Source organism: Aspergillus homomorphus (genome assembly GCF_003184865.1).
Source record: "Aspergillus homomorphus CBS 101889 unplaced genomic scaffold BO97scaffold_3, whole genome shotgun sequence".
Classification (NCBI taxonomy): Eukaryota; Fungi; Ascomycota; class Eurotiomycetes; order Eurotiales; family Aspergillaceae; genus Aspergillus; species Aspergillus homomorphus.
Window position 1 is genome coordinate 876,556 of NW_020291889.1, and position 25,670 is coordinate 902,225.

Sequence of the window (25,670 nt, forward strand, 5' to 3'; positions counted from 1 at the left end):
CTTGGCTGGCATTGTTGCACCCCCCCCCCCAATCATCCTCAATTATAGATCTCTCCACGTAAGGGTTGTCGGCATTCACGACTACAACCATCAAGTTGATCATCTTTGATTCTGAGATACTCGCAAGTGGGTCAGTAGATGTCTGTCACTGTAGCTTTTGTGGCTGTGCGCGAACCAGTCATGCCTCGGCAAGCCATGTCTTACCGTACCAGTACGCATTTCCTTGACGAGTGCCCCCCCAAACCACTTCGTATCGTTATGTAACATACAGCCGTGTAAACTCACGCGGAAACATTGCCTCTCACTCGCATTCGTATCGGGCGGGAACAATACATGAAGTAAGTACCTATGGCCGGCTGTGAAGCATCTAACTATAAATCAGCGTTCCGTTGTCTGGTCCAGGGATGTTGCGATTATGGTGGAATTGACAGGAACCTGCCGAAGAGATGGGGAGTACTGGACGATAGTTGCGATTTTAAATCTGGCTCTAAGGGTGGGTATTCTTTGGCTGCAGTTGGAAGAAAGAGTGTCTAGAGTAGCATGGGGAGTATATGTAGGATCATGTAGATCCTGCTGAGATGCCATGCCAACTCTTGAAGCATCGCTCGACAAGACCAGATTCACTTACATCTGGGGATGGTGAAGCCAAGACTCTATTGGAAGCTTGTTCCAATTGGGTGGTGGGGCAAAGGTTCCAGGTAGAGAGTGACGCGATGGGTGAACTCGATTTAGTTTATGCTCTGATACGCATGTTACAGTAGCTACGCGTGGCAAGGACCCGCCGATTGACATCCATGAATCATGATTGTAAAAATTGTATAGCTAATATGTACTTTGATGGAGAAGAAAAGCAACCGGCGCCTCTATCCATGCGCTGAAACAGAACAGGAAATGAAAAGTCATAATCATAGCACCATATGATCAACAGTGCGAAACATTTACCACCAGTCACCCTGGTCCTTCATGGCAGCAGCGACCTTGGTGAAACCAGCGATGTTGGAACCAGTGACCAGGGAAGGCAGGACACCCTCGGCGGGAGTGGCGTACTCAATAGCGGTCTCAAGACCGTTCTTGAAGCAAGAGCGCATGATGTCCTTGAGACGGGCATCAACCTCCTCAGAGGTCCAGCTGAGGCGGGCGGAGTTCTGAGCCATCTCGAGACCGGAGACGGCGACACCACCGGCGTTGGCGGCCTTACCGGGGGCATACCAGATGGCAGCCTTGCCGGGGTTGGCCTGACGGTGGGCCTCGAAGGTGTCAATAGCGTCCTGGGTGCAGCCCATGTTGGAACCCTCAGCAATGAACTTGGCTCCAGCGTCGATCAGCGCCTGCGCTTCCTCGCCGGAAACCTCGTTCTGGGTAGCAGAGGGGAGGGCAACGTCGACCTTGCCGACGTGCTTCCAGGGACGAGCACCAGCAATGTACTTGAACTTGACGGCGTCGGCGAAGGGACCCTCGGAAACGATGGAAGAGAGCTGCTTGCGGGCGACCTTGAGGTCGGCAATCAGAGCAATCTCCTCGGGAGTGAAGCTGGAGTCGTTGACAACGACGAGGGAGCCCTGGCTGTCGCTCAGGGAGACGACGGAACCGCCGAGCTCGATAACCTTGAGAGCGGCGTACTGGGCGACGTTACCGGAACCAGAGATGGCGACGCGCTTGCCGGAGAAGGACTCAGCACCGTTGGTGGCGTGCTGGATCATGTGCTCAACGTACTGCGATGGTTATGTTAGTGGAAGCTCAGATGTTACCACAAGACAGAGGGAACATACGTAGACAACACCGTAACCGGTAGCCTCAGGACGGATCAGGGAACCACCCCAAGTGAGACCCTTACCAGTGAGGACACCCTCCCACTGGTTGCGGATCTTGCGGTACTGACCGAAGAGGAAGCCAATCTCACGACCAGTGACACCGATATCACCGGCGGGAACATCAGTGTCGGCACCGATGTGCTTGGCGAGCTCAGTCATGAAAGAAACACAGAAGCGACGGATCTCGTTGTCGGACTTGCCCTTGGGGTCGAAGTCGGAACCACCCTTACCACCACCCATGCTCAAACCAGTCAAGGCATTCTTGAAGATCTGCTCGAAACCCAAGAACTTGAGGATGGAGAGGTTGACAGTGGGGTGGAAGCGGAGACCACCCTTGTAGGGGCCGAGGGCGGAGTTGAACTGGACACGGTAACCGCGGTTGACCTGAACCTGGCCCTGGTCATCCTCCCAGACGACACGGAACTGGATGACGCGCTCGGGGACGGAGACGACAGCCAAAGCCTTGCGGTATTCGGGGTTCTTCTGGAAAAGAGTGGAGTTCTCGAGGGTCGAGGCAAGCTCTGTTGGGGATATTTATCAGTTACTGGTGAACTAAGGAACCATCGGGACTGGAGTAAAAACGTACCCTTGTAGGCCTGCTCGAACTCGGGCTCAACGGGAAGGTTAGACATTGTGGGTGGAAGGAAAGTGCTTGGTATAAGGTTGATATAAGAGAAGAAGAATGACCCGAAGGATACCCAACAAGACTATAAGACCAGGTCTGGGAGAGAGATGGGGAAGAGGGATGGGGATGGAGAGGAAAGGAAAGAAAAGAAAGTTCCGAGGTGGGAAGGAGAATGGCTTTATGTATCTTTGCCGTTGCCTCCGTGTCTCTCTCTCTCTCTCTCTCTCTCTCTCTCTCTCCGACCTTCTCCTCCCCTTCCCGTTTCATTGCCTCCTTGACCCCCCCTCCTCCTCCCCGGCCCCGGACTGGGTGGTGGTAATCATGGTAGTAATGATGGTGGGTGCCACTGGGTGGGAGCGGAGGAGCGCTGTCCGGACGGCAAAGCAAAAAAGAGAACCAAAAAAAAAGGTGCGTAGGGGGAAATGTGCACAGCCGGAGTCGGACAAAACGAGGAAGTCCCCGCCGGAGAGGAACAGTCAGCGGCGGCGGGACTAATCACGGCAGCCAATGCCGGGTGGGCGTCCGAACTTCGGGGCAGTGTTAGTCGATACATTATGGTCACAGAATCTGCCCGTTATCTATCGGCGGAAACCCGCCCCTCTCGCCGCTTTCAGTCCTTCCGGGAAATCCTCGTGTGGCAAGGAACTTCTCGGAGCTCCGGAGGATGCGCAAGCACTCTAAGCGAGCTGGACTAAAAAATTTTCTGATGGAACGTACGTATTCCCCTTGGCTTCCTCAATCTTCCGTAGGACACTCGTCTTGAGCAAAGTTTTCGGTCTCTTGTTGCCTACTCCCCAACTCATGTACGAGGTGAGATGCATGCCAAGCATTTCCCTGCAGGCGAATCGATGGCACGTGACCTCGAAATCGATTCTCAGTTTCCAGGCGCGCCCCACGTGCTTGGGTGAAACTCTTATCTGATATTTTTACGCGCTATCAATGTGATTTGGCTCTAGAGTGCGCCCTCTGGAGACGGAGGATTGCTTGTCTAGTGGTCCATGGGCACCTGCCAACAACGCTATATCGAATCATCGATTCCTCCGAAATTAGGATGAATCATAGACTGTCGGGAGACTCCGGCTGCTCGGTGAGCTGAGCTGAGTTGGGTCGTAGAGTCAGTGGACACGGCCGTGGAGAAAAAGGGATGGCCGCTGGCTGGTGGTACGGGAGGGCGGGCAAGTATAACACACGGTTCACCGGGCGATCATACCATCTGCGGCCTTGCTCTGCCCGTCTCACCGGCGGCCATCGCCTAATCATGATTTTGCTGGTAGACCGCTTTGCCGACAAAATACTACAGTGTGCAACGAGATGACATAACCCTGCCTTTCTTTGGACAAGAGAGCCATCGACATCACATTGGTCTCATACTCTCTCTCTCTCTCTCTCTGTCTGGAGCACATACGAGCAGATGAATCTCAAGCCTAGCCGAAGGGAGATCCTTTGGTTCAAGGTTGCGGCTGACTGGCTACCTTGGGCACATGTGACGGGTTACCATTTCAAATCGAGTTACAGTGATTGCGAACCAATCAGCTTCTTCCGAGACCCATGTTCGTCCTTATCTTTCTACGATATCAGAGCCAATGACACGTTGAAATAGTCATAGATAAGTAGCCGAGTTCCGCAAGCCGAGAGAGTGGCACTAAGGCGGTCCGTCCGTTCGAGGAATGGAGGAATTGAACGGCGCAGCCAGTCTTAAACATCGGCAGGTGCTGAAGAAACTTTGGAACTAAGCCGCTTTAATCATCCTTCCCCCACCCCCTCACTGAGCCGACTCGCCCCGAGTGTGGCAGTCAGAGCGGAATGCGCACGCGGTGTCTTAACTCTAAACCCTCTAAGATCATAAGCTGTCCGCTAATGTCCCCCACTAATGCATCCGTCGATAGTCGGGGTCTGTCTCCAGGAATTCTGGCCCGATTTGGTCTTTCTTGGTTGTCCCGGGGGTGCGGGCAGCAGCGTTCGATCCAACTGACTGTCGGGGAAGATTGGGGGATTTGAGATTTGAGATCCGGGGAAAGTATGCACCACTGTAATTCGACTACGTACTCTCTAAACCGGGGAAAAAGCATGGCACTCGTCAGGGCTTCGAATTCAGGCTCTACACTATAGCGTGTGTCGATATCTACGATCTTTACTATCGCTTTTACTTAACAATGTCTTCTGACCAATGGAATGCATTGCAGTGTCCTTGTCAGTAAGGGCGGGAGGTGACACTAGGTTTATTCGCCGTCCGATCCGCGCTCCCATCGGCGATAGTGCTTTGCATAGCGCTAGTGTATTCCTCTCTGAGGCAAGGCAGGATCCGATGTCGGCAAGAGTCTACCAAGTGATTATACCACCAATCAAGCGAACCACACTTTGTCAACCCCTTGGACCCCCAATACACCGGTTGATTAAGCTCTCGAAGGGTTATTCATAGCCTGAGCCTTTAGGCTATTGCCGACTAGATCACCTTTCCGACACAGACAGTAGTTCAGAGGTGTTGTCCCTCGAAGATCCCGCTCCAAGCGGAAAGCATCAACCAGAGGCCACTTCGAATGACTACGCCGCCTCTGTTGACTGGAAGATGTAGAACGATACCTCGCAGATGGCGCCAGATGGCACATTCTCGCTGCTGCATTTTATGTGGATTAGGTCCAAGGATGCGCAAGCTGCGCTCAGTGATGCGCCCGACTTGTCCTAGACCCTGGATGGTTAACAGAATACAATATAGGCTGTACGGACCATCATTCACGTAAGTCTCTCGCCACATCATGATTATACCTGAACGCAAAACGTACGATGGGGGCAACACCAGCCGCATCAAAATATTCAGACCGAATCAAGCAAGCTCCAGCGTTGTTCATGGAATTCTCTCGAAACATGGGAAAGACGTTGGTGATACTATTATCCATGCACGAAGAGACTCCATTGCTGCAAACCAGGTCGCGATGAAGGTGCTCTGGCAACCACAGCTGTGCAGGCGAGATCAGACCACATCCACATGGGTTAGAGTGTCAGAAGAATAATCTCCGCTCTGAAGGGCAGCATTCTGCTTGAATGTGTACAGTACGCAGGTGGTCGGGCCGCAGCCCTGCGATACGGTCTACGCTGTGGCATTCACCTGAGAGTATGAACCTTCGTTTGCGACCGGGGCATAGACCCATCGGATTCTGAGAATAGGTTGACTTAATTAAGATATACCCATTGCTTCTCGAGACATATAGGCTTGAGATAGCATAATCATCCTAAAGACGACCTAGGTAATGAATGCGATAATGGCGAGGACTAGGACATATGCCTCCGTTACTGTTTAGGATAATGAACACCGTCTTGAGCCTGGAAATCATGGGTTGAAGCGATCGACTATAGTCTTCCTTAGAAACGGCTCGCCCAAGTACTGGAGCAGGCAAGCTGTAGGTTTGAGGCCGGACATTCGATCAAGCTGAACATGTCAAGTTTGACATTGCTACGCCATATTGAGACACACTCGTAGGATGAGATGTAAATTGTGACTGGCTAAAGAACAGCCATGCCTTGAGAAACATGCTCCTTGCACTTTGAGATTCTTTGGAGACTATCAATGACTTTGGGTCAACGAGTTACAGCTATCAACCTCTCAATCGGATTCTACTTATCGTGTATCTATCATCTGTTTCAAATGGTTGTGTGATTCATCAGTGGTGCCGCAGTACCTATCTCAAACTTGCTGCAGATACCAGTAACCCCAATTAGCTGGACCAAAACCTCAAGTCTCAGAGTTGATGAATCCATATGGTCGCGTGGTATCAAGTAAATCTGACAATGAGCAAGAATAATGTGTCTCTGGATAACAACACAGGTTACTTCAATCAGATTCCTGCCACCTAAATATGACACAAGGCTATCACTCATTATGCTGATGAGGCTTTGCTAGTATATCTAATATCATGATATAAAGTTGCCAAAGCGTATCTTTATTGTCTATTCGCCTACCCTGTGAGCAACCCTATTGGACACCACATATAATGCAAGTTTGACTGTCATATCTTGAACGGATGTTGAAGAATTCAGATTACCTGCTAATATAACAGTCTCCACCCAGACCAGCACCAGGATTTAAAATCCAGAGAACATTCCCAGGACCGAAGACACGAGGAGAGAGTACAAAATCCGGGTTACAAAATAGGTTCCACTCAACTCCCCGCATATACAGTAGATCCCCTAGAGATAGAACGCAGGCTATCTATGCACTGTCCTAGAAACTTTCATTTAATAAATGACAATTACTACCGATAATTCAGTATAACCTGTTTTGCTGGATATCTATCCCAACTTGTGAGATGGTTGATAGCTCAGAGTCCGAGAGCACTTCAGGGACACTCAGGGTAGCATCTACCAAGTATGAGCTATTCAAACCAAGACTCATGGTGGATTGGCACCTCAGTCATATGGGCTACACAAGAATTGACACCCTGCTCGCCAGGAAGCCAAGCCCAGTGCACAAGGAAATACTACTGTTACCACCTGAGTCAGCAGTCTTCTTCAGTCAGAAACTTACATTGTACAGGTGAAGAGTTCTTAGTGCCCAGCTGGTACTATAATCAAGGTCACTACCAGATTGATCAATCATTCGGACTCACAGTATTGAAAGCCACTGAATGAATACGGTATGGTATTATCTATAACAGTAAAGCTTTGTGTAAAACCTGTCTGACTAAGCGAGTATGGTCGTGGATGGATTTAGATTAGTTGGAAACTCTACCTCAGGGCTGGTTTCAAAGTATGCCCAAACAGACCTGACAACATGGCCGATACACCAAAGAGGTTAGTTTCAAAGCGCAACTGATTGTAAAGTTCATGAAATATCTCCCCTCTCTTCCCCCCTCCCCCCGCTCTTCAGCCGCGCCTATTGAATCATTGACCTGCGCTGATCTTCGTCGAAAAGTCCAGAAAAAGTTTAACATGCAATCTAGCTGAAGGAGGAGAACACTGGTCTGCTTAGTTCCAATGCTTGTTCGACCAAGTTTGTGCATGCACTGCACAGCGAATTGGCTCACATTTTTTCACAATATGGAACCTAGGATCCAGAATACGAGGAACCGAGGGAAACAAACCACACTACGGAGCACCGGATGAGAACTTTCTACGCGATTGATAGACAGATCCGATCCACGAGTTCCGACCGGCAGAGGGAGCGGTTCGTCGTCCAACCAACCCATCGGCTCCGATCGTCCTCCCATGGTTCCCGACTCGCGAGGGCCGACCAAGATGAAAGCAGTAAGATAGAGAACATAGTGGTAGTTGATCAATCGGGACCAAATTGTTTAAAAGCAAGGCGTGGGCCATTGCCCTGGATCTTGGATCTTGGATCGGGATGAGGGAGGCGAGCATTTGGTCCATCTTACGTGTGATTTGTAAAAATCACGGACAAAGCTCAGCGGGTCTGCTGCTGGCTACCTCTCCAAGGGCCCCAGGTACGCGCAATAAGGTTCGCAGTAGGTGTAAATTTGGATGCAAGTAACCTACCCAGGTGAATTTGAGAGGATAGACAAGAACAGTATGTTCATGACCATTCTAACCGAACCATGATGTGAGCGCCAGTCGCCTCGGTACATTGTTCCCGTTCAGACTAATGCCGTGTTCCGCGCACCGGGCTGTCAGCCTCGCTAGAGGTCGCTCCGCTCGTTTCAGACTTCTATCGTTTCGGAGGTAGGTGCCCAATTGAGGAGCCTTTCGAGGTCGATCTTCACTCGCTTGGCATTGTCACTCACGTTCTAAGTCTCGTGAACCGCGATCGCGTTAGGGGGTTCAGGGGCCGCGGTTAGTTTTTGAAAAAGCATGTCGAAGCGACGATAACCAGCCAGAAAAAGATTTTGGGGAGCCATAGCATACTAGAGTCGCAGCCACGAGTTGTAAGATGAAAATCTAATCAGTTCTAAACGTCAGTACTTTCTATACCGTTCATTCATTGATGCTGTTTTTCCAAATTCCTCGGTCGTGTATATCGAAGTCTACCCCTTGCGACAGGAGTGCGCTTCGTAGTCAATAATTGAAACCAGAACTAAAATGTGGGCCCGCGGCAATCTATCACGCTCAAGAATTCGTATGATCGTCGTCTCGTGGCAGAACTGTGAAAACAAAAGAAAAAAAAAATTTCAAGAATAGGAAAGGGTTCGCCATGAATTCCCCAACTCCGTCCTATCGCCCATAGTCGTCTGGTATTGTTCGACAAGTAGTAGTTAAAGCTTGGAATGATTGCAAAGATCAAGCAGGAAGGGAAGAAGCAAGGGCAGAAGTTTTGTAACATGGGACGACGAGCCTTAATCACGGGAGCTCTGCGGTCGAGACATGTTGGAGGATGAATCGCGAAGGACATCAGGCGCTCGGGGCCCGACCATCCAATCCTCCATGGCAAGCCAATCACTCCAGCTCCTCTCTGCAGCCTCAATCTCGGAGTCCAGTGGTCCCTGTAATGGGCGTAAAAATGGGATTGTCTCTAGCGGCGCAATATCGTAATCTTTTTTCACAGCAGCCCATCCCCCACTCTTGGCTGCGAAGAGGTAATTGCGCCTCTCCTGTTCGTGCAGCGGCCCGATACCAGCGGCCCAATCGTCTCCGAAGAATCCCTGAAGCACCCCAGGAAAATCCATCCCGGTAGCCACTAGACGACGAATGTATGGAATCAGCGAGACGGAAGGCGGTACTAATGTTGACCCTGGTGGCATCGAAGGGGCTTGGTTGGCGCTTGCAGAAGACTGGTTGGTGGACGAGCTCGAGCCTGCAACTGGGTTGGATTCCCACTGGAAAGGGAGACGAATGTTCAGAAAAGCGGAGAGCGCTTGTACAGGGACGCTGTGTTGCGCATCATTCAAGAAGTACCGCTGGCAATTTTGATAGCGCGGGTACCATTCAAATATGTCGCCTGTAGACGCTTCCGTAATCCCAATCATCGCTGGTTGATCGAGAGGTTGATTGTCGTTCATCGAGGTGTCATTCATTGGAGGTGCGGAGGAACGTTTCGTGGGATCAATGGAATTTCGGCTGCGCACAAGATTCATGTCGATTAGCTATATTTTGTTCACTCAATACCATGCCACCAGATGAAATTGGCTTGGATTATGTCTTGTGCTTTTGACTGATCTTCGGCACTTGAATCAATGGTGGTGTAAATCAAGCTTTGACGTCGGCAAACATATAACTTCTGCAAGAAGCACGAACAAGGGCAAACAACACTCCAACCGGAGAAATCCAAGCATACAAGGCTAGATTTAAGGACAGAGGCCGAGCTCAAAGGGTGAATCCTGTACTTACTTGCTGTCAATCACACTTCGTCCCCTTCGGAGGAAGGATCTTCGTGGCCGCGAAGATGGAAAGGACAATGAGGAGGAGCGAAACAGATTTCTAATGGTAAATCCTAGGCCTCTACCCGGGTGAGAATCGTCCATGGACATCTGCTAGGCGCAATCCATCTATTGTCGAAGGGAAAGACACAAGTGTCATGACAGGGCACAAGCCCAAGATAAATGTCGGAGCGGGGAGTGAAGTGGGATGCGAAGGATAAGTGCTGGCGGTGATAGTCGTGGCGCAAGAGGGGTGTATAACGCTCTACCTAGGTGATCGGGATCCATTGGAAGAAATCGAACGGGTGCATACGGCCCTACATAAAGGTTCGGTCTGAGACAAAAAATAAAGAAGGTAACAAGAAGGGAACCGGCCCGGAAGGGAAGGCAGGAAAGAGTCAGATTGCGGAGCTGGACTGGAAGTGTGGAATTGTATATTGTTTGGGTGCGACTAGAAGAAAGACGGGTCTACCCGATTTAATTGGAGCGTTTCGTCTCGTCTCGTTTCGTCTTTTATTTTCAGAATTTTCTGGGATATGGTTATTTTCTTCCCTCTTTTTTTTTATTTTTAATCTTTCCCTCTTTTTTCCCTTTCTCCTTTCCTTCTGCTCTTCCTCCTCCACCAAATGAGGGAAGGGCTATAATACTCCATATTATCATGTCGAAAGAGAGATTGCCGAGCGACTATCACATACAATTATAAGTATTTGTTTGTCTGAGTGTCATATTCATTTGTATGTCTCCGGTTACAATTGTTCGATTATTTCCTAATAACATTCTCACCCTTTGAGACGACCCACCAATAGTTTTGGCTTGCAACAAGAATTAGACCTTTTTAGTTGTAGCGAGTCAATGAGATGACCGATTTAGTAACCTCTGTAAGGCGCGCTAGTTGAGTTACTGTGGGTACTATATTATCTAGCTATGTGAACCGCCAAAGACAAAATCTCCTCCTATAGTGAGCAAAATCTTGGGCAAATCCCAATGCCAAAGGAAAAGCTATCTTTGACTGATCATTATGAGTCCAGAGCTCTATAATTATCAGTCGGGTATTGAGTGTTCTTCAATCTCTGGTGCCATTGAACAAATTTCAAAAACCAATCGCTCGAGGATTTCACTGATTGATGAAAACTAGAAAGCTAAAAATATTTGCCATTCCAGAATCCCACGGTACACTAGTATCAGGTACAGATCGAATGGTTCAGGGCGGCCCTTGGGTGGATTCTGGGTAGCTCCTCCGCCCTCTAGCGGATGGCAAAAAGGGCGATGGCCATCGCGTGTCCCTCTACTGCCTGTGGAGCCCGGGAAAGTGCAGATTTGGATGGTCTAGTACAGCAGATAGTACACCCAGATTGAAGACATCCGTGCTTGTATCTACGTGGTTATGCCTGACTTTCCTTAAGCCACACTATTCACGGCCTGATGGACACTAGAATAACAATAGTGAAGCCTACATCCGAGAGTTTTCAGCCTGCACCACAGCCCCCTGCCTAGGGAGAGGTTAATAGAGGCCTGCATGGGCTGAAAGCAAGAAGCCTCGTTTGGTTTCAATATTATCTTGTTTCCTCTCATGTTGATTCCTCACCTTGTTCATTGATTGGCTTGTATAGAACTCTGTCCAGTACAATACATATGTGCCTATACTGGACGCTGTGTGGATGTCCAACCCGAGTCCCGAATCGCGAGTCCTGAATGGGGCACCTCATCGCATGGGCTCTTGAGGTGTAATCACAAGCCCTCAAGGTCGAAGTCGCAGAAATTGGACAGAATTGACCGAGAACAAGAATAAATGAAGACGAAGACTTTGGTCAATTTTGGACAATTGCCCCTTGGCTAAACAAATCTTTGACTGTTATCAACTAGAAAGTTGGACCCTTTTAATTTCATGTTCTGACCTAAGGGACGTCCCGTTACCAAACAAGTCACACAATGTCTGGAGATGGCTCAGGCCGACCCAGGTACCGTACAAGAATCTGTTGGGGCGGGAAACACACCTTCAATTAAGACTCGCAACGTTCACTCGCGCCAAATCTGTGATGTTTGCTCCAGGACTTATAATCATTTGGCAAGTGGTTCTTCGGTCTCCTTGTCAAATTTGTCAATCGCGTGTTTTCCATGCCTTTAACGTAGAATGTGGGAACGCGGTGTTTCAGTTTAACCCAATTAAGAATCATCCCTTCTTTGAAGGGATGCAATCCAACTTGCGTTTCTATAGTCTTTCCTGCTGGAAGCAAGCGGGCATAGGCGGTCCCATTGGGTTTCCCCCTTCATTAGCTACTACTCAATCGTATGTGGAGGCTTCTGTTTTTGCTATTATCAGGGATCCTTCTCGAATGCTAGTAGCGGTGCCTAGGAATCAGACATTGTGACACCAGGCACTATGGGGCTCAAGGAAGGTCAGGGTGTCTAATTGGTCATGCTAATGTATGCTAGAAGCCTAGAGTTGGTATTGGCGGGGTATAGTGTCCCTTCAGGCCCCTTACGCAGTACTTATTTATATTCAAAGACAGCAACACTGGATATTCTTGCTGGAATACTTGAGCATTCTTGCGCAGCTCAAAGGGGTGCTGGGGTCATTCCGACAAATACACTACTTATGATGCATCCAAATAATCAGGGACAAGGTTTCATCTGCAGGGATGGGTTGATCAGCTGTGAGTATTCAGTTTCAAGTTGCCCGAGGTACGGTTACCGCTTGAAGATGAGCTTTCAGATATTAGGAGCCAACAGCAACTACGAAAATACGTTAGTTTCGCCCCTAATCACTCTACAACAACTGGCAGCAAAATTGAGAAGCATTTGACCACGAGAGTTGAATTCAGGAAGAGTCGGGCCAGCCAAATTTCCACTCTGGGCAAGCATCAAATTGGTCGGGTCCATTACTCCCCGCCCCCCAAACAGGGCAGCGGACAACTCAGCTGTAACACACGGTAACGTAAGGGAGCTAAGCTTCCCCCACCATCCAGCCGCCGCTACTGCTATAGGCTATAGACAATCTTTTCGAAAATCGATCAGCGCAGGCATTCAACAAGTCATAGGAAGCTAAAGCAACGAACATGCTGCCTCTATTCCGTATGGTAAGCATCCGTGGTGCATGGCAGGCTTAGCACTGCGGTGCTTGAGTGTCAGCCACACTGTGGCGACCGCGGAGATCTGACACCATGGGCGATCTGTATTTGCTGCAATCTTGGCTAACGCCGGCGCATCGGCGGACTTTACTTGTTGCGCCATTTAGACAAGCCACAGCTCCTACCCTTTGTTATCACGGTCGTCGCGCCCCGGATGACTTCTCCTACTTCCCCAGGCAGAAATTTTCAGGTCAATCGAGGGCGCTAAGTGTCCAATGTCCAATCTAAGACAGAGGGCGAAGAAATACATGCAACCTGATTTATCTTTTGTTCTTCAAGGCATAAGATTGGCCATCGGTGAGTACTTCCCCTGACTACCCAGTTACCAGTGAGGACCAAGCCGATGTTAGTATCAGACACCTCAGAAACTGAGCGGTGAGCATTACTTATCTCGAAGTCAAAGTTGACTGCCGGTCCGCCACCCATATCTTGCAACTTACCAGATGGCTATGATAAAGAAAGCGATGATGTCCGATCCCTACCTTACGGGTTTGGTTTGACAGATACCTTGCGCGGTACAGCCCCAATTTGAGGCGTGTAGACTTAATGAAGTACACAGTGGGCAATGACCAGCTGTGCCTCAAATATCATGGATCTCTTCCCTCGATTGTTGGTCAATCTGTGCGGCCTTTTGCTTTTTTTCGCTCTGCCGCCTGATACAATTCGTATTCACCACAGTAACAAGACTTGATCCTTGAAATGCCGATACACAGATCTGTATTATAGCACCCATGGCCTCTTTTGTTGACACAGCGCACGCTTGCTAGGTCCTTTTGAGCTCACCGTTGACTGCATGATGACGGAACAGTACGCCTATATTGGTGTAAAATGGTTGTCTTTTAGAGTTGTAGCGGAGGGCTAGTGCAAGGCGATATTTCATTTGGATAATGATACTGCAGACAAGCATTATCAACAAAGCTTATCTGTAGAGTCGGCTGCACTTCATGTCTCAGCTTATGCAGGACAAATGGTCCCCCTTGAATGATTGCCGGCTCATTAATTCCAGGAATTCATGAGCGTAAGGTATGCGCCAGCACGTTCGCCTTATCCACAACTAGTAGGACAGCGCTTTTTTATTGGTCTTCTCGGACGCGAGAACCCTGGGGCCAGTAAACTGGGAAACCGCAATTGGGAAGAAATTACTCGGGCAGTTCGTCATAGTGCTTGCATGTACGGAGTACTCAGTACATAACACCTAGGCCGAGCGGAAAGGGAGCATCGAAAGAAATTAAGTACACGAGAAGCTTACATGGCGTCGACGTCCTGACCTCTTCATCCGCCCCTCGAATAGCATCGGGATTCCAATAATAGACAGCGGCATGTGGTCGCTGGTGAACTCTCCCTCGCTCAACCCATAGTACACAAACATATAACTTTCCACCCCAGCGGGGTAAGCAATTTGTAGTATTCCGGACTCGCCGACGCCGCAGGATCGGAGCTGCAGCCACAGCATGCTTTGCCACCGTGGCGCATTGCCTATTTCCAGCCATGGGCTGTATACTTTATTGCCACTAGTATGCACTAGCCACACGCTATTGCATGGTTTCGAAAGTTCAATGAGCAGTAGGGGCTTGATGGTGCCCTTTAGAGAGAGCAGATTCCAGAGCGGCTATGGGAGAGGCACCTTCGATACCACACGAAACGTTCGCCAGATAGTGCCGTAATGATTGTCAGTAGCTTCGAGACACAATTAGACTTGCCATTATTGAGACACGCCAGATTCGAACAGCACTTGTGAACGTAACATGTTTGACGAAGTTATGAGGATTTTCTTATCTATGGGCCAACCATTGTCTTTCAACGTGCATGTATCCCAGCAAGACAAACCGTGAGCCTTTTCGAAGAGACTAGACCTATAGTGTAAATTGTCAGGTCGATATGGGCGGAACACTCAGGCATTCCCTTCGTTGGAGCTAGGTAGAAGTTAAGTGCTCTGACAATATGGATACAAGGTTAATACGGATAGAGTATGTCTCCGAGATGACATGCTATGGTAGGCCAAAGAAACTCAACCTGAACGGTCACCAATAAAGTGTTTTGAGTTGGAATACCAATTATAAACATCAGGGATCGAAAGTGCAACATGCCTTGTAAGAGGGGAAGAATACACTGATATATTCTAGCATCTTAGTTCACCATCACCATTGAACTTGATTATGTTCTGTATCAAGGCGCACATGGCTCACAACATTCTTATTTTTTGCCATTATTGTCACCATGTAAATAGCTCATCTATACTACGGCTTATATCAGCTTCGTATACATCGACTCCAGATGTACCAATTGCCTATTCAGCTTGTTTTCCACCTTAACCATCACATTGAGTCCTTAGAAGATTCTGCCCAATGTCCGATCACAAACGGGCCATAGACAAACTCACGACCGGTTGGCCTGCACGCAAGAACTCGGGCACGATCATTCCTATGCTGACAGGCTGGCCACAGACCTATTCCAAGTTCGTGTCTATGGCTGCCAAGATATTTGCCTATCACACGCGAGCCATGTAATCTGATCAACTTGGTGGGACACGTCAACGATTGCACCTAGTTCAGTGACACAAGCGGGCGGAGGAGAATTCGATGAGATGTTGAGGTCCATTGGCATTGCTTCCGCAAATAATGCTTCACGGAAAGTCTATGCTTATGCCCTAAGCACCCGACCTGAAACATTCCGTCCTGCTCTTACCGCAGAGTGCCGAATCTATTGAACGGCTAATGGCAATGAAAGATCCTCGACTCAGGGGTCCAGCTCTCCACCATAAACTAGAGCGGTACCATTGAGTGCCATTTGCCCTGCGGCTCGTGAGCTCTGACGATGATTATCCAATAGGTTTTCATGATTGGCTTCCGTTGACTTGGATCGAGGCTCGAGCCTTAGGCTTATTATCTGTTTTCGGTACCACTTCCTCGTTACGAAAGGAAAGTGGGGAAGAGGAGATAGTCGGTCTCAGTTGAGATCGAGAGTGGTAAGCTTACATCCCCTAGACTATCTATGTTGCTATTGTTTAACTGGTACATAGTCATATTCGTGATCTTGCTGCACGAGCTGTCTTACAGTTACCACAATTTTTGTCTTGGCATTTCCGACGGCAGACCTTCGGTTCCGAACCAAACTTCGAATGATCGGAAATGTTGAAGTATGAACAATGTGCGCACGTGTGTCCCGCCCATGGCATTCCTGTCTTTCCTACCTGGCTGCAAAAGTAACCTGGTGGTGTAAATGTAGACATAAATTAGCATTGGCCTTTTTGTCCCACTTCTTGAGAGACAGCTTTCAGGGGACTGCCTTGGACTATGTTCTCTTATGTTATAACATGTTTCGACGCGTCATCAGCGATGTGGGTATGTCTGACGCGATGCCGGCCTTTGTTACCAAATCCAGTCTGCCCCTTCTCGTTGTCTCCAATCGAGGCGTACCATCTATGTAGTACAGTTATATTCTATGGGGATGGGCTCTTCTTTATGGGTCATGGTATTGATCCTTTTGTATTTCAGTCCCTCTGGGGCGTCATCGGTGTGTCTCTGAAGCGAGATCGGCGAAGCGCGATGGTTACTGGACAAATTGAGTACACCGTGCGTCGGAATTTTGAATGTAGTTCTGGAAAGGTGTACAAGAGTCATATAGCTATACTATAAGATACTCTGGGAGCCTACCAGCCGTGCAAATTTCTGCGGCTGAGCAATACTCCTGCTATGCTAGTTCCTAAATCCCAGACATTTCTGTGTACAGGGTTTCTAAATGCTCCTCGTAACACCATGAGTATACCTGAGCAATAGATAGCATTTGCACTCTGTACCCATTAGGAATTTCTCGTATCGTTCACACTATGAGTTGCTACATGTGTCTCAGACCTACCTGCTCGGCCATTGCTCGCTTTCGGGCATGTCCCGACCTGAAGCTGCTCCCATGATCTACTATGTCCATCTCAACGTACTTCTATCTAATTCTTGAACCACATTTTGCTGGTTCCATGGTAACATAAGCCCTGCAGATTTACGCAATTCCGCCCCTTCGCTGACAATATATGAGAACGGATGCACCCATCTTAGTCCGATATATGCACTACTCAGTGGCCATCATCCCTTACGCATGAGGTTTTGATGGTAGCACATCAACAAAGAAACTTAAGTATCCTGTATGTTATATCTTCGCAAGTGTACTGGTGTTGTTGATACCGTGCGTCGCAACTCTCGGCAGTAGTTGAGTGCGGGATCGAGCAGTGACCAATTTCCAGTCACGTGAAGTATTACATAACTTCACGTGATAAACACCTGTCGTCCAAACAATGATTGCAGCTTGTCTTCCGGAATCAACAATTCAAGCACGCACCATGAAACAAAGAGATGCCGAACAACAATGTTGGGGTGATCAAAATATACTCCTGAATTGAAGTTCTTATCCTGGCATTAGTGCTATGTTCTCGTTACGTCTGCGAATCAAGCATATCGATCTGGAACATGACTTCTTCCGAACAATGGAGGGTTTTCCTCCACCGATGCTTGCTGCATCGAATCGACGCGGCTGAGTTCAAAAGCCTATCGCGGCTACTCTTGCAGCGCTGCCCAATTTCGGAGGCTTTGCTGCTTGATGTGCTGCTCGAGACGCGGCTCGCCACAGGAGTTAAGTGGGATCCGCTTCTCCCTCTGTACATAGACTGTCTGTGCAAGATAGGCCTTGTTCAGACTTCGACCGTGCTGAATGCCCTTTTGAAGTACTCATCAATTCATGACAAACCTCAGTCTACGTCAACAGAGGCTTCTTCCGGCAAAAAGAATCGGCAATGCTATACGCTGATGACGGACATCAGAGTTGTCCAGGATGCCATGCTGTCTGTCTCCACGGGCAGTGTCCCTAAGTCATTCTCAGAGGCGATCTCCATTTTCAACGCTATTGTCGACTGGGTCCAAGCTGTCGTGGCCTGGAACAGCAACCACGCCAATGGCAGTCATCAAACTCCGGGTTTAATTAGTTCTCCAGATGCGGTTTCGCTTTTCGAGTCACTTGGCATCTTACTCGCTGCTTTGTCGGGCACTACGAAAGGATTAGAGGTCCTTTCGGCCGACTCTCAAGAAGGTATGTCGGATCTCAAATGCTCACATGGGAAATTGCCTGCACTAACGGAGCATGACAGCGTTAAAAGTCAAATTGGGCCAGGCTTTGTCGGCATATCTCCCCATTTGTGTTGAAGTATCACTACCATTGCGCAATCGACTTGACGGTTTGCAAAAAGAGTTCAATCTTTATGGCGAGCCACCTACAAAGCCATTGGATGTCTCGATGATGGACAATGTCAATGTCAATGCGCTTCAATTTGAAGCATCCGTTATGGATGGTCCCGTGATCAACTCGAGAGCTGGTCTCTTCGTCTACATAAATGCAATGGTACATATTAAATGACCGTGATTGCGCTTCGTTCGCTGATTATTGCCCAGCTTGTAGGACGTCCTTTGGTCGACGACAGCATACTCCTCAATTACTTGTCTAACAGATATGGAGTAAGTGTGCATTGATCGAGCCACATCCATGAATCTAAGCTAATGGCAACAGGGTCACTATGAGGTGCTTATTGAGGAAACAATTACTGCCGCTTTTGACGTGCTTTCGAATGCAAGCTACCGTAGTGAATCAAGCCGGTCAATGTTTCTTTTCCGGTCATTCCTCGTGAACAAGCTACCTGCATTCTTCGCAGCCATGCTCGCAGCATCTATGGTGACTCTGCCTATGGAACTGTGTATCAGTCATGCCCTGGGCCGGCTGGATCCGAATACGTTTCCATCCTTCTCCCAAATGTTTGCCATGCAGAGCAATACCGCACTTTCCGACGTGAGGCAGGAATTTCTGTTCGCTTGTGCCTCGCACAAATTGATTCCTGAATCCAGCATTGAGCGACTTCTGGGAGAGAACCCTATGCAGACGCTCCCTGTTGGTGGCCCGTACAACAAAGATGATCTTGTCAACCAGATTAACGCCAATCCGGAACGAGCAGAGCAGTTGATAGGTGAAATAGAGTCTCTGGAGGGAAATGCAGGTGCAATCGTTGGTGCAATCACCGAGGTACAGACCCCTTTCGAAACCGGAGGCGATAGAAGGCCAGCTGACATGCCCAGGTCATGCACAATCTTTGCATTCAGAAGGAGACGATGACATTGAAGAATATTTGCAATTCGCTCTCTCGTCGGCCCCAGGCTATGGATGTCGTCCTCTTGTTTCGAAGCACAAAGCAGGTGCTGCAGCCGTTGTGTTCCTTGCTGGATGCCTGGCATTGGGACGAAGACCAAGGAGAAAGTCAGCCAGTATACGACGAATTTGGTAGCATCTTACTGTTAGTGCTAGCGTTCACATTTCGTTATGATTTGCGAGCACAGGATCTTGGGCTTGGCGGCAGCGATTCATTCGTTCTGCGAATTCTCAAGAGTGGTTCATGCAGCCAGAAACTGGATGTTCTCAGCGACAAGCAAAACAAGAACTTGGGGGCATGGATTACGGCTTTGTTTATCGCTGAAGGCATTAGTGAAGAAACGATGTCGGCGTGTAGTCCACAAGAATTCTATTTTCTTGTTGCTACTTTGTTCAGCCAAAGTCTTGGAGCATGCGAAGCGGGCAAATTGGAATTCGACACACTCAAAGGCGGATTCGAATGTAATGTTCTCTCCCCCTGGGTCTATGCTTTGCCCTGAACTGACAGAGAGTAGATCTTTTGGAACCTTTTCTTCTCCCGTCACTTGTCCTGGCCTTGACGTGGCTGGGCAACCACATCTGGGAAACGGAAAGCGACCCATCGATCCCACTGAAGGCCTTACACTCACTTGTTAATCCTACCTCGATATCAGGTGAAGCCAGAGAGATACATCGCACCGTCTTGAACATGACTGCGCGGGGCCTGGAAGAACAATTAAAGGACGTCCGTACCCGGCACCCGTCCCGTACGGATATCAAGCCGATCCTTGATGCCCTCGAGCCATGCCTGACTTTCCAGCGGAGTGGCAGCTGTCACCGGAGTGAGCTAGACGCGTGGACCTCGCACTCTCCTGGGGGGCTTTTAGGCAGCCTCCGAAGTACTTTCCAATCCCTAGTGTTGTGGAGTACCAGTCCCGACGTCAGCGTGGCACCGCACTCTTACACGCATCGACAACTTGTAACCAGCATTCTGCTTTTTGGGTCCACGCGCGTCCTAGCTGCTTTGGTCGAAGAATTGAAGCTGCAGACCGAAACTGGGAGCGGTGATACAGCCCTGGACATTGCAGCGACGCTGATATGCGCGCCTATGGCCGAGTACTTTGCAATCGACCAGAACAATCACTCACACCAGCCCTTAGATCCTAGTAAGGAATCCTTCCCGCGATGTCCAATCCTCACCCTTAGGAGTGCCCTCCTCCTTCTTCATGACAATATCCCGAAGATCTCGGAAAAGGATCCTTTGCGCGCCGAAGTCATAGTCAGGTTATACCGCCGGGTGAATGCATTGATGACCCCACCGTCCCAGGTGCCGAACCTCGATATGAACAATATTATTCAAAACATGCAGCTGGGAGTTGGAGGTCCTGGACAGATGGATCTCGATCCACCAGGAGCATCTGGACATGGTGTCGGTGGTGATGACACGACAAATCTGGATCGCATGTTGAACAATGTGGCCGCTGCAGCTGCAGTAGGGATGGATGGAGGTCAAAGCATGGGCGGTATGGGACTTGAGTCGTCAAGTGGACTGGATACAAGTATCGATGACGTGTTGAACGCTGCCGATATGGCGGTTGGAAATCCGGAGTTTCTGGACTTGGACATGGAAGGGTTGTTTTGATCTTGTGTCTGTATGTTGTGATTGACTAAGAACACTGAGGGATGCATGCTCGGGCCCCAGTCACAGTGTATGATACATATTGAACCAAGCTGGCGATACAATCAAGCCCGACAACTGTGCCTCGCACTTACAAATATACATATGCTAGGATGGGGAAAGCCCCTAGATCGCGCTACCTTAGTATAGTGATCAATGGCTTTATAGGAGACACCCCGGCCGGTGAGCCTGATCGTAGTTCTCGCACAACATCACTAAGAAATTCCAGACAATAATGCCTTTCCAGCTGGGACTTAAAATACTACATTGTCTGCACATTTGACTTAATGATCCAACAAAGTCCCGAGCCATGGCAGTATATGGTAGAAAAATTCACATCGCTTACTGCCCGAACATCCGCCCTGTTCATTACTAGGAAGGAGCGAGGTGTGCCCGGACAGTGGCGCGCATTTACCATCTATCCTTGGACGCAATCCAATCAGTCAAGTTGTGATATACAACTAACGCCCAATTCTGTCCTGTCGAGTACATTTAAGAGCGACCGACATTGTCCTTGGACTCCTGATTCCACGTTTTGCTTCAAGACGTCATATTCCCTGTATATCTGGACTGCAGAGATATCCTGGCGGTTTTCCCCTGTGCATCATCGGATCCTGATCAGCCATTTTAATTCCGGGCTAATCGTGGGCTCCGTTCTCGGTGGCGATGTCCGTGCCAGTCCAAGCGGTCAATAGTCATTGGCCTTGGAGAAGAGTCCCAGCGATGTTCTCAACATCCTAGTCGTAGACACGGGGCCTCTTAGCTGAATAATGCACATCCTAGAGGGAATTGAGGGCATCACTCACGTCCTCTTTCTTTATACTTAGAGCTTGTTACTGGAATCCTGTTCCCAACTTCTCCACCGCTTGGGGAATCCCTGAGCCTGGCATCAAGGTGTCCACGAGCGCCCAGGGAAGGAATTCCGGGAGAGGGAGCGCGACGACCGTCGATGCGAGAGTGAGGGCAAGAACAGAGATGATCAGGGAGGTGAGAGAGACGTCCATTTTTGTTCTAGTGGTAGACGAGGGATGTGATGTGGAAGAGAAGGAGATGTCGGTAAGACCCTTGATCAGATAGGGATGATAGCTGTGGTTGTCGCCGGATTGGAAGAAAGGATATAGATACAAGGTGTACTATGGACTCTACTTATGCTAAGTACTGCTTCCTACAACCGGTAGGCGGAAAGGGATGAAGGTTCAAAGGTGGTGGGGGTTTTATTTCTACCAAGGGAGTATGGCATTGAGGGGCAGGTTGGGAGGTATGTATGAAATTCGCTGGTGTTTCTGACCTTGGCGCCGAAAGAAGGGCATTACACTTTGGTACAGTACACGCGTTTGCCTCCTAGATTTGAATTGTCTATGCTGCTATAAATGTCATGGCCACTCTAGACTTGAGACGGTCGGCCTACAGTGGCAACTGAAGCCTTGGAATGTCAACAGGTTAGTGAGAATCTCAGGCTCACTCGTGAGGACGCGTCCCAGGTTATCGTGATGCTTCCCGATGACTTAAGACGCGTAGAAATGAGAGCGAGGGTAAATTCAAACCAGAATGATCCCTTTATGTTTGCTTTAAGGGGTCTAGAGGTCTAAACATTAACCAGTATGGTTACAAGTGATTATTCCTTATTGCATTGTGCATGCCTCTCCAAAAGTGGCAACATGTTTAGCGCATACTTTCAAGTTTCTGCATGCTGCACAATGGCAAACCACCGACGAATTGCTACCTAAGAACAGTTCCTATGTATGACAGCCAACTGCAATTCACATAGACGCAGATCACCATAAGTACTCAAAAAGCCCCCGTCCCGATGTGATAATGCATTCTGCATTCCTGTCACACCGCACGTGAAAAAGGCAGCTGTCAACCTCCTCAGGCTCTCAAGCGGGCGATTATTCCACGAGTGAGTCTGCACGATTGGCTTTACTAGCGGGCTGAATCGCACTGTTTAGCCGTATGCGGGTTATCTCTTGTTTGCCAGGGCCATCGATGCAAGTGCTGCATTAGTCTTTTTTCTAGCCTCCGAGAGCTGGCAAGTACTGTTCTGCATTGGGTAGCATCTTCCGATAGCTTGAGGGGGGAATGAGACACCACATTACGGAGTATTTACCGACAGTCTCGGCACTCATTGTGCTAGACAAGCTGATTCTCTGGCTTTGAGGCTGCAGGTAGCGTAGACCTAGCCGCGGTTGGTAGTCCTGCTGCATTCCCCTGTCCTGTCCCGAATTCCGCCATGCAGTATTGCCATCTTGTCTGGGTTTATCGTACGACGAGGGCTCCAATCACAACTGCAATGCTTGACATCTCTCACCGCAATCTCAAGCATATAGGTATGCCTTGGTTGGCGATGACTTCAATCGCACCCTGCTTCAAATCATATTCATCAGAGCAGGTCAATCACAAGCCAGCATATCGTGGCCTCCGCTCGTTGGACCAGCCTGCCTTGTCCGCCCTCCACACCGACCATAGACAACTGACAGCTGACAATGAAGTATCCTAGCACAGACGTAGAGCGTACGCCGATCGCTCGGCTGAATAGCCTATCGAGGCATTTTGGATGGTGTGAAACCCAAATGAACCTGCAGAACCCAGCTTTAAATCCGAGTCGTTGTTTAACCCATGCTAGAACTGATTCTTCACGTCGTGCGTACGCTCGTGCAAAATTGAGCGAACAGCTTGAGTGGAGATACAAGCGAGGTATTGGTCCGTGTATATCACTAATTTGTTTTTCTTCGGCATCCTGTATGGAGTACGATTCGGCACTAGCTGATAATGGGGGTCCACCGCCTATCCACCCTGTTGCCGACGATGCGTTCAGTTCACAGAGCCGGGCTTTGATTGCGCGAAGATTGATCTACCTCTTCCCAGCACTCCCGTCTGTATTTGTCCTCAATGTCCCCAATGATTCAGGAGCATCTTTTTGATCTGTATCTTCTTAAAGCTGAACACAAGCACCATGTGCCGTGATTTAGGAGTGCGTCTATACTCCTCTTCCAAGGCACGGTTGCAGAAATTGACAATATGCTGTGTTATGCATTAGCGACCTGGTTGTCTCGATTCCACGTACCTGTTTTCATATACATTGAAAAGCTGGATCCAATACTCGAGATAGACGCAGACCCATAGTTCGTGATGCAGATGGATCTCATGGTCGGGAGCGGCTCCACGCTGTGGATGGAGTAGGGAGGCCACTGAATCTGGGTCTCCAAGCTTGAAGACCTGGTTATGATAGCATGCTCCGCAGATGGCAAACCAACGTGGTGCCGATGCTGGAAATCCTGTTTAGTGACTAGCAGGTTAGCAACTAAATGGATTAGTGGTTCAGGGTACAGTGCGCCCCACGCCTATTGTGGCTATTGTGGGCGGCGTGGATTATGAGGCAGGGCGATCACATCCAATGGCGATCTTTCTAGTACGCTGTACTCTAGAACATACCAGGTATTGTGGTGATATTGGTGAACTTCCTCAGATCGAAGAATTTTCGAGTAGGAATGAGATGATATCAGTAGGTGGTTTGGGACAGACAAAGCCAGTTTGGAGGAGTCATGGGCACTTAAGCGACAGACAACACGTGTTGACCCCTTAAATTTCAGGCAGATAATTTGCTCCCTGAATCCCTTTCTCCGTCGTGGAAAATTCCTGCCTTGTTTGTCCCCCTCCTTGAACCCCTGAGTCCGTTCGACTTCCCCCTGCTCTCTCCTAACCGTTGTCGCGTGAATTCTGAATCTTTCGCGGGTTCGAGATGAGGCGGAATGGAGCAGCGCAAAGACAGGCCCTTGTCTAACTGGGTGTGCTCAACCGGCACAACGCGGGCCAACCACACGGCTTAGACAACGTATCTGTCTCTCTCTCTCTTTTCTCGAGTCCACCGCTCAATCACTTCACCAGTTCAGGGGAGATCAAAGAGAAGCACTTACGCCATGTCGCGCCGTCCCGTGTTGCTACGCCTTCAGCTTCCGCGGTGGGGGAGGGAGCTGCCTCGGTAATTCGCTCTGACAGCACATCCCGTTCCCCCATTCCCCTGTCCGTTAGCAAGAGCCATGATGGGTGTTGAACGGAAGCTAACGGACACTCAGGCTGCGAAATCTCTGCCACGGTGCGTCGATGCCACCGTTGATGTAGTAATTTTCATCTGTGGTCTATCCTGTTTCAGTCATAGCGGCCTGATCTGTGGAGCTTCCCGGCTTCCCCCCTTGACTCTGTTTCAGAACCCGGAATAAGCTATCGATATCTATCTGCCCGAGGCTCGAACCCCGTTCACTCAGAAGTGGACCATTATGACTGATCTGCGCAAAGTGCCGTGAAATAGCAATCGCAGCTATTAGTCTCTTGACTGTGTAATCGAGTGTAAGGCTCTATCCACATCTCCGAGGCCGAGAGTGGTAGCTCAGAATACCAGACAGCACTGACCCTCGCCGTTGGCTTTCAGGCTAGTCGTTTCCAGGCCTCTAATTCTTAGTCCCGCATACAACAAAGAGCACGTGTTGTCCCTAGACTCGGAAAGACCACAAATTCAGTCGGCTTGCTTACTTCTTTGGATGGGCAGCTCTTTGTCTGGGAGGATTGTGATCTACTGTCACCAAATTTATTGGTGTTTTCCACTTGGAGTATAGATCATCCTTTAGCGGCATCTTAGACTTAGCCTGGCACTACACTTGGGTCTGGACTCGACGCAGATGGAGAAACAATCCGATGTCATCGAATCTCCCTGGCTCTTCGATATCACTTGCTTGCGAAAGGGGAAAAAATATCAAAAAAACAAAAAAAAAAGCCCAGTCCAAAACAAAACCAAAAAGACGCTTTGACAACCCCTACCAACCGCGTCCCATTGATGCCTATGTAAACGAGCGGTGATAATTATGACCTGTCATGTTATCGGTCGAATACGGATATCTTTTGACTATTGGTAAGGTTTGATGGGCGTTCGGATTATCTATCCCTTACCAAGACTGAACCTTACCAGCACGGGGATAT

At 49.1% G+C, this 25,670-nt stretch overlaps 4 protein-coding genes across 4 annotated transcripts; 1 reads left to right on the forward strand and 3 right to left on the reverse strand.

The window, feature by feature from the left end:
- Positions 1-777: 777 nt before the first annotated feature.
- Positions 778-2,700, reverse strand: BO97DRAFT_361450 (glutamate dehydrogenase). The gene is made up of 3 exons (XM_025692417.1): positions 2,398-2,700; positions 1,770-2,332; positions 778-1,712 (listed from the first exon to the last, which is right to left on the reverse strand). The coding sequence occupies exons 1-3, from the start codon at positions 2,441-2,443 to the stop codon at positions 939-941; spliced, it is 1,383 nt and encodes a 460-aa protein (XP_025555651.1). The 5' UTR covers positions 2,444-2,700; the 3' UTR covers positions 778-938.
- A 5,659-nt stretch (positions 2,701-8,359) lies between these two features.
- BO97DRAFT_361451 (uncharacterized protein) lies at positions 8,360-10,110 on the reverse strand. The gene is made up of 2 exons (XM_025692418.1): positions 9,709-10,110; positions 8,360-9,438 (listed from the first exon to the last, which is right to left on the reverse strand). The coding sequence occupies exons 1-2, from the start codon at positions 9,846-9,848 to the stop codon at positions 8,718-8,720; spliced, it is 861 nt and encodes a 286-aa protein (XP_025555652.1). The 5' UTR covers positions 9,849-10,110; the 3' UTR covers positions 8,360-8,717.
- Positions 10,111-17,189: 7,079 nt separating this feature from the next.
- nut1 (putative RNA polymerase II mediator complex subunit Nut1) lies at positions 17,190-20,770 on the forward strand. Its single transcript, XM_025699682.1, has 6 exons — positions 17,190-17,938; positions 17,997-18,247; positions 18,298-18,360; positions 18,413-18,919; positions 18,973-19,504; positions 19,558-20,770. The coding sequence occupies exons 1-6, from the start codon at positions 17,323-17,325 to the stop codon at positions 20,661-20,663; spliced, it is 3,075 nt and encodes a 1,024-aa protein (XP_025555653.1). The 5' UTR covers positions 17,190-17,322; the 3' UTR covers positions 20,664-20,770.
- Positions 20,771-21,387: 617 nt separating this feature from the next.
- BO97DRAFT_420801 (uncharacterized protein) lies at positions 21,388-21,703 on the reverse strand (the record flags this gene model as incomplete). Its single annotated transcript, XM_025696680.1, has 2 exons — positions 21,388-21,478; positions 21,537-21,703. 2 exons carry the CDS (start codon positions 21,701-21,703, stop codon positions 21,388-21,390), a joined length of 258 nt encoding a protein of 85 aa, XP_025555654.1.
- Between the last annotated feature and the right edge of the window lie 3,967 nt (positions 21,704-25,670).

Excerpts from the sequence above, each read along its gene's own strand:
- BO97DRAFT_361450 (XM_025692417.1), bottom strand. The coding sequence starts at position 2,443 with ATGTCTAACCTTCCCGTTGAGCCCGAGTTCGAGCAGGCCTACAAGG. Across the intron at positions 2,333-2,397 it reads GTTCGAGCAGGCCTACAAGG|AGCTTGCCTCGACCCTCGAG; the intron begins GTACGTTTTTAC and ends TATCCCCAACAG. Across the intron at positions 1,713-1,769 it reads CCGGTTACGGTGTTGTCTAC|TACGTTGAGCACATGATCCA; the intron begins GTATGTTCCCTC and ends TAACCATCGCAG.
- BO97DRAFT_361451 (XM_025692418.1), bottom strand. The coding sequence starts at position 9,848 with ATGTCCATGGACGATTCTCACCCGGGTAGAGGCCTAGGATTTACCATT. Across the intron at positions 9,439-9,708 it reads CGAAGTGTGATTGACAGCAA|CCGAAATTCCATTGATCCCA; the intron begins GTAAGTACAGGA and ends TCTTGTGCGCAG.
- nut1 (XM_025699682.1), top strand. The coding sequence starts at position 17,323 with ATGACTTCTTCCGAACAATGGAGGGTTTTCCTCCACCGATGCTTGCTG. Across the intron at positions 17,939-17,996 it reads TTCGGCCGACTCTCAAGAAG|CGTTAAAAGTCAAATTGGGC; the intron begins GTATGTCGGATC and ends GGAGCATGACAG. Across the intron at positions 19,505-19,557 it reads ACTCAAAGGCGGATTCGAAT|ATCTTTTGGAACCTTTTCTT; the intron begins GTAATGTTCTCT and ends GACAGAGAGTAG.